Below are 8,367 nucleotides of genomic sequence, written 5' to 3'. Positions count from 1 at the left end.
ATGGTTTGAAAAGCGAGGTGTACTGTGATTGGCCAGCTATCCAGTGCATTGTGATTGGCCGAATTCCTGAAGCATGTGACGGAAATGTTACGCCCCTTACCATACTGTGATGCCGTGTCCCGGCCGGAGCGACGAGACAAAAACATTAAAACCCATTATAAATGAGGCATTTGTTGCATCCTGTGGGGACATAATTACTGATTATAATGACTTATACTGTCTTTTTACGCGTTGCGTTGCATCGCGCCGCGCCATAAATGCATATAATTAAAGTCTACTGTGTTTCACAGTCCGCACATAGGCTATGGCTTTTTGGCTGGGTTTAAAGGAAAAGAGCACTTTTAGATAAACAAGGCAATAATAGATGGCGCTCGTGGAGGTCGGAAAAAGTTCTTTATGAACCGCAGGATTGCTTGTAATAAAGATTTAAATGCAAAAGAAAAGGCAGTAGAGCTGACTGTTTCTGTCAATGGTAAGTTTTAATTTAGAATGTTTGTGATAACGTAAGAAAAGTAGTTTAAATGTTTTGCCACTTGCTTGAGCAGCTTAATATGTGAATGTAGAAGTAAATGCAAAAAAAGTATTGAATAATGTGTTTCTTATATTTATTGCGTTTAAACACGTCTAACCAAATACACAAAATAATGTTCCTTTTAACGACATCATATGACCCCTTTAAAATGTTTTGCCACTTGCTTGAGCAACTTAATATGTAAATGTAGAAGTAAATGCAAAAGTAAAAAGCATTGAATGTGTTGCTTATATTTATTGCGTTTAAACCCGTCTATGAAAGATTGTATTACTGAACGGTGTAAAAAAAGAATCACAATGCTGAAAAAGCATTTTCAGTAACAATGTTTGGATTTCAAATCAAAATAATGATAAATGTTGTGTTTGTAGTAAAGAGCCAGGGATCAGTTGCTGACACTTGTGTGAAAGCACAGTCAGTGCTGCTTCTGCACCGATTACGTACCGCACATGGACTTCATACGCACTGCAAACGGAGTATATGTGAACCTCACATACAGCTGACAAAGTCAGGCTTGTGCTGTGTGTAAGCTATTGTGCAACAATTGCATGATTGTAAAAATGCAGTGCATGATCAAACATTTAGGTGAGATAAATATATATTTTTGAAAAATGTCCCCATACCTCTCAAATGAAAAAAAAAACTCCCTCTCACAAGAGACATCTAAGAGGGGAATTCATTTTCAAAAATGAAATTCAGGCCCTGAATAAATGTCTAAAAATCTTGATTGGATCATCACTATAAATAATTCTACATGATAAAAAGAAGGCTTTAAAAAGATCGGTATCGGTGATCGTATCGGCAGATACTGCTTTCTGTGATCTGCCTCAAAAATCCTGATCGGAGCACCCCTATTTGTAACATTATACATGTTTTGACTATCACTTTTGAACAGTGTAATTATCCTTGCTGAATAAAAGTATTATTTGAAATTAAAATAATTTTTCTGACCCCACACTTTGAAACGGTGGTCTACATGGTACATAGACAGAATTAAGTAAAAATGTGTTTGTTTTCAGGGTCAGTGTCAAGACTGTAAAGTCGGGGGACCAAACCTTTGGGCTTGTCTCGAGGTAAGTTATCTTTATATTAAGTAATGTTTCTCCACAAGTTTGGTGTATAATGGGGATGCACCGATATTAAAATCCTGCAGCAATGGGGATTAGCTGCAAATTATTTTAACATTAATACCTGATAACCGATAAATGGCTGATATTAAAATGATATACTATTTTGTGTAAAAAAAGGAAAACGAAAATTAATAATAATAATAATAATAAAAACTCTTAAATTACTTTTTATATGTCTGGGTGAAAAAAAAAATCTATTTTTTTTTTTAAATTCTTGATTATTGAAAGCTAGTTTATAGTGAAGCCTGTAGAGTAGCTATAATTTAATTTCATGTATATCTTTCATTCAGAATGGCTGTTCATATGTTGGCTGTGGGGAATCACATGCGGACCACAGCACTTTCCACTCTCAGGTTAGTCATCTTATTCTTTGTTTCTACTGTTTCTGTGTAATAATTATTCAAATTAATGCGCTTTATATTTTAATTACAGTAATTTACTACATTTTATTGTTTAAATTTGTTTTGCGTGAGTGTACTTACAGCTTAAGATGTTTTCACCCACAGCGAGTATATAGCATTACAGCTCTACGATTACTTTTGTAGGTTGATTTAGACAGGTGAATCTGATCCCTGATCACATGTGTCACTGTGTTAGTTTCATGTCTCTTATTCTGGTTGTGACTGGAGACTTAAATGATGCAATGAATCGCTGAAGTGTGATTTGAATTCCAGGCTGGCCTGTGGGTGAACTCATCCATTATTAATCAGCACTCCAGTGGGGATCTCCCTTCCCACTAAAGCCCATTTTGATTACCCATTACTAAAACCCCATAATGCTCTCAAAACACCCTTGTGCCTGTGTGAGAGCGACTGAGAGAAGACAGAGCCATCAGCCATACTTCCGCCACAATAACCTGCGTTTGCTGCAGTAAACAAAATTCAGCCCATGTTTTTTCTTTCACTAAGCTGTTTTCCTCTAGCAGGGTGCTTGTGGGTATAGAGCACTGCAGTGAAGATGTGTTTTTGTAGGTGAACAAGGAAGTTCCCCGGACAAAAACCCAATGAGATTTTTCCATTGGCTTTTGGATTATTGCGGAAAATAAGCTTTGTGACCAATGAAAGCATAAGATTTGGTTCATAATGATAATTTTTCACGAATTAACACAAAGGGCCTCATTCATGAAACTTGCGTACATATATGAGTAAATTCTGAGTAATTTGTGTGCAAAACAGACCTTCCCGAAAACTCTCCTCCGGATTCACAAACTCTTCGTAAACGTCCGATTTGATATTTAAACATGTATGTTAATGAATTCCAATCATTCGTAATAGGGCGCTCGTGCACGCTCATTCACAATTTGCATAATCCCCGCCTATAAATGACAGCTACGCAAATTGCGTGTCCAGGAACGCAGTGGAATATTCTGGTCTACTTTCTCAGGTTTGGCTCCAGTATATTGCATAAATGCAAAAAAGACTAGGCCATATGCCTAACAATAAATATTCAATAATGTGTGTGACCACCAAAGAGTTTTTAGCCAGCTGAAAAAATGTCAGGCGCTCTTCTTAAAACGACCAGCTGGTAGCGCTTGAGAATGCTTTGGTGGCACAGCGTTTTCCCAGCTGAGACACTTTAGTTGCTATGGTATGGAATATTAAAGGCGGCAACGTATTAGCCTACTAGTATCTCATTTTTAAGAATTTTGCTAAATATAATAAAGCAGTAACCAGTAATATTGACTTCTCCATCGTTGTAGGCAGTCGTTGTCGTTGTTGGCAGTCGTAGGGAGCAGGTGTACATTTCTTTCGTATCAACTAAAATTTTGAAAATACGAACATTTTCATGAATTCGAAAGTTTACGTCAGAACGGCTTTATGAACGATTTACACAAAAATTCGTTCTGCTCGTGTTTCATGAATGAGGCCCATTGTTTGTGAATTTTGAAGCTTAAATGCAATCGGCAGAAGTAAAACAACGTAGACTATAAGTGAACTATACCACGGTTGCATGACCAAAACACAAGGCTAGTGAGTAGATGATTTGCAAAAAGGCCTAATACCAATTTGATAATGCTCAGTTCAGAAATATCAATAAAAACTTTTAATCACATATTTTTTTTTAAAGATTTTTCTTTCCTCCATAAGTTTCCATTTAAATTCACTTAGTCAAAACAACAAAAGCAGTCAAATGTCTTGGTTTTAATGACGACAAAAGAAGTGTTCAACGCGTCTCATTTAACTTAGAAACTGCAAAAAAAAGAAAAATATGTTTATATGTAATTTTCTGTTGCTCTTTTGATGTAGTAATACCCACAGATGTAGCAGAAAACATCTGGGTCATGTTTGCATTTTCTTCTGTTACTGGCCATAATTCTAACCTTGAAATCAGGATTAGGCATAAAATAATTTCTTTAGAATCATTCATACATGTAAAAATCAGCCGAGAATTCAACAAATAGTTTTAACCTGGCTCAGAGGAAGATAGAAATCATGTGTTTGTTTGTCTTTGATTAAGGGATGGTACAAGACTTATTTACAAATAGATGTTGAAAGCAAAAATGCTACAAAATGCACATCATATTTTGTATCTTTGGAATCAGCACCTCAAAATTAGTAAGAAACGAGTATTCAATGTCATTCAGCCAATATTATGTAGGGTGATGTTTTTATAATTTTTTCAATTGTGTAAATTGCCAGGATCATGAGTGCATTGGGCATACCACAATTTATAATGTAGATTAGTTTTCTATTATGTTACCCTTGCTGTGCTGTGAATTAAAATGCATATGGGCATGTACAACATCCTATCCATTACCGAAATGGTCGAAGTAGCAGATTTTTCAGGGTTTGTATTTTGGCGCAGCTCTCATAAATGTTTTAACTTCCCCTGTCTAGCTGCAGTTGCACCAGTTCTAGTGCTGCAGTGAAAGCCAATCCAGACACATGAATAATGTAGAGACCCCTTTGCCCCCGCTGTGTGCGTGCCCAGGCTTCACATCGCCACTTCCCATTTCCCCTGGTACATTTTCGCTCTTGTTGCAACAACACAGTTGTGTTTTGCCCTAAATTTTTGAAGCCTTTCTGTTGCATTGTAGGCTTCATATATAGAGAAAGAGCACAGGACTCAGACTGCCTTTATTTAGGAAGTAAAAAGGCAGTGATATAGAAATGTTGGCTTAATGAATAGCAGCAGATATTTTAAATCTATACTGTTTTGTGAAATGATAATAAAAAAACGGGTTCACAATAAAGCTTCAGTGTTGAATTTGACATGTTTTAAATCATTCAAAACTATTCAAGCCATTTAAAGATTTAAACAGAACCAATGATTTTTTTCCATACAAAACAACTGTAGGGCGATTACTGGTTGATTTTAGTTGTAATATTCATTGGTTCATTTACAAAATGTATAACAGGATTTGAACCCAACCCCCATGCAAGATATAAAATTACACCACTAGACTCATGATTCACAGTCAGAAAATAGGTAATTGGCATAAAAAAGAGTTTTCTCGATAAATTGGGGATGATTCATTCAGATGAATGCTAATGCTTCTGTTACTACTACTACTACCACTAATTATGATCAAAGAAGCTGATATTGATATGCTCACCGATGTATTGTGCAGCTCTAGTTATTGCTTTTTTTTTTTGGTAATATATGGAGAGGGGTTTTTTTTGTTTGTTTGTTTATTTATTTATTTATTTTTTTGCACGTTGAACATTAAACTTGCAGATAAGCATTTATTTCCATGTAAATGTCCATCAAAGCGCTGTGGCTTTTTCTTCCAGGAGACACGGCACAACCTGACGGTGAATCTGACCACTTTGAGAGTGTGGTGCTATGCCTGTTCCAAGGAGGTTTTCCTGGAAAGAAAACTGGGTCCACATGCACAGTTGCCCAGCGCTGCCAAGCCCATCTCCGCAGTACAGACTCCCAGCCCGGTCAGAACTCTTACGCAACTTTCTGTGAATGCAAAGCAAAGTTTAGAAGTTTGGTTGTGCTTAGATAAAATCCTCCTTTATATTTAAAACATTGCCTTTGCTTTTGCTTGATTTAAAAATGACTATAAATGTTTGCATAGAAGACAAGACCAATCACTGTCATGCAAATATATGTAAGACCAAACACCAATCACAATTCAGTATGTAAATTTTGTCATCATTTTTGTCAGTTATATCAGTGGTGATGGAAATTTGTTTTAATTAAATGTAATTAAAATCTCTAATAATTGATTTTGAGATTGCAGGTTTTCTGAACGTTGTTTAGGGGCACACAACTACACTTGCCTTTTTTTTTTTTTTTTTTGCAAAAGGCGTGCTGTTGCTGATCTTCTTCCATTGTCTTTCTGGTTCTCAGGACCCCAAAGCTCCTGGGAGCCCCACCTCGCTGAGAGTTCCTCCAGCAGGAACCTGTGATGACCTGGATATAGAGACTGAGGAGGAGGATGAACTGAGGACCAGAGGTCCTTCATCTCTCATGTCTGGTGTTCTGTGCATTTGCTCTGCGTTCCATACTGTCAGTCTGAACCTTGTCGTCTGTTCCTCCTCACAGGTCTGACTGGACTGAAGAACATTGGCAATACCTGCTACATGAACGCAGCTCTCCAGGCGCTTTCCAACTGGTAAGAACCCCAATAATCAATAGTGTTTTTATCTTAGTGTCCTAATTGTTCTCTTTCAGTCTAGTTTGGCTCTGGTTTAATCAATCTCTCTTTCTGGTTTATCTTCTAGTCCTCCACTGACACAGTTTTTCCTGGACTGTGGTGGTCTGGTGAAGACCGACAAGAAGCCAGCGCTATGCAAGAGCTATCAGAAACTCATCACAGACCTTTGGCACAAAAACAGGTACATTCTTCTCTTGTCATTTCCTATTTAAGTGTAATTTTTCAGGTATTTTTTTCCTCTTTGCTATTTTTTAACCTTCTTTGCTCTTGTTTTGTGTGGTTGCAGGAACTCCTATGTTGTTCCTACAAATCTATTCCAGGGCATTAAGGCTGTAAACCCAATGTTTCGTGGTTATTCCCAACAGGTATGTTTTCTTAAATTAATTTGTGTTAAAGCATTAGGGATGCACAGATATTAAAATTATGGCTTACATTATCGTTTGCGGTCAGTCATATTTATATTTTATAACAGAGAACAAACAAAAAACTTACTGACCACAAACATTTGAACATTAATTTATTTTAAAATATATTTAGTCTAAATTAATCTAAAAAGTAAAACCCTAAAAATGCTTTAAATGCTACAAGTGACTTTAAGCATTACAGCATTATAATGTACAGTATAAAAATACATTAATTTCGAAGTTTGCGGAAGATTACATTTACCAGAGTTTATTGATTAGATGATGGCAAGGCAATCTAAATGTTTTAATGCTTATGCACTTGTGTCTTGTAATATTGTCAGATAAATATACAGTATTGACTATGATATGATAATATGATTGGCTGTTAAAATTGGCTGTTAATGATATAATACCAACTTATTGTGAAATGTATTTTTTCATGCATGTTTTAATTGATAGAGTAAATGTCTTTTGTGCAGAACTTTATTTGACAAATAGGTAGTTTTATTTTAAGGTAATTGTTGTATTTTCATTTGATTACATTTTAAAAGGTTGATTAAAGGGTTAGTAGTTCACCCAAAAATGAAAATTCTGTCATTAATTACTCACCCTCGTGTTGTTCGAAACCCATAAGACCTTCATTCATCTTCGGAACACAATTTTCGTCTCTACTGCGTTACTTTGATGACGTCATTATGCCGGATCTGGGTTAGCGCCGCCACACGCTCGCATCATGATACTGTAGTGAACGCGCGTCCAAAGAGACGCAGTAGAGACGAAAATGTGGAATAAAGTCGTTATTTTTGTTTTCTTTGCGCAAGAAAGTATTCTCGTAGCTTCGTAACTTTACAGTTGAACCACTGATGTCACACGTGACTACTTTGTCGATCATCTTGGTACTTTTCTGGACTTTGATCGTGTTAATTACATTGCTGTCAATGGGAGGGTCAGAGAGCTCTCAGATTTCATCAAAAATATCTTAAATTGTGTTCCGAAGATGAACGAAGGTCTTACGGGTTTGGAACAAAACGAGGGTGAGTAATTAATGACAGAATTGTCATTTTTGGGTGAACTAACCCTTTAAATTATTGTTTTTAGAGTTCATGTAATTGCCAGAGTTTTTTTTTTTTTTAAGATATATTTATGGCGTTTTATGCCTTTATTTAGATAGGACAGTATAGGTCGACAGGAAGCGAAGTGGGTGAGAGGTGAGAGAGAGGGGGATGGGATTGGGAAAGGTCTGCAAGCCGGGACTCGAACTCGGGACGCCCGAAGCACAATGGCGCTGTATATCGGTGTGCTTCCCACGAGGCCATCGGCACAGACATTACCACAGTTTTTAATGGTGAATTTGTATTGGATCATAAAACACGGAATCCAGAAAAAAAAATCTAAAAAAGGACAATTTCATAGGCCATATTATTGTTAAAAAATATAAATAATTAAATTGTACAATTTTTATGAATTTAGTTGATTAAACATGCATTTTGATGATTCTGATTTAATGAAACTCTTACACTGGTATCCAGAATAAATAAAACATAACACACAAAATTTGGGAAAAATATAACTGATTTCATAGGGCCCCAGAATTCTTATTAAAATAATTTTTTGTATAGGCTCATCCTGACCAGCCCAACATAGTTTACCAATGGTGTGAGTTTGAGGCGTGACTTTTCAGTTCACCCAGTGGCA

The 8,367-nt window shown here is 36.3% G+C and overlaps 1 protein-coding gene across 1 annotated transcript in view; it reads left to right on the top strand.

The window, feature by feature from the left end:
• The window catches only part of LOC107681685 (ubiquitin carboxyl-terminal hydrolase 33-like), a 32,007-nt gene that overhangs the window by 5,321 nt on the left and 18,319 nt on the right, over positions 1-8,367 (top strand). Inside the window, exons 3-9 of the mRNA XM_016478002.1 lie at positions 1,549-1,602; positions 1,950-2,012; positions 5,394-5,546; positions 5,962-6,067; positions 6,157-6,226; positions 6,336-6,449; positions 6,555-6,633. Coding sequence (XP_016333488.1) covers positions 1,549-1,602; positions 1,950-2,012; positions 5,394-5,546; positions 5,962-6,067; positions 6,157-6,226; positions 6,336-6,449; positions 6,555-6,633 — 639 coding nt within the window. The remainder of the gene's footprint in view (positions 1-1,548; positions 1,603-1,949; positions 2,013-5,393; positions 5,547-5,961; positions 6,068-6,156; positions 6,227-6,335; positions 6,450-6,554; positions 6,634-8,367) is intronic.

Source organism: Sinocyclocheilus anshuiensis, unplaced genomic scaffold (genome assembly GCF_001515605.1).
Source record: "Sinocyclocheilus anshuiensis isolate Anshui unplaced genomic scaffold, SAMN03320099.WGS_v1.1 scaffold436, whole genome shotgun sequence".
Classification (NCBI taxonomy): Eukaryota; Metazoa; Chordata; class Actinopteri; order Cypriniformes; family Cyprinidae; genus Sinocyclocheilus; species Sinocyclocheilus anshuiensis.
Note: the sequence above shows the minus strand (reverse complement) of the source record. Positions and strands in the feature narration are given on the sequence as shown.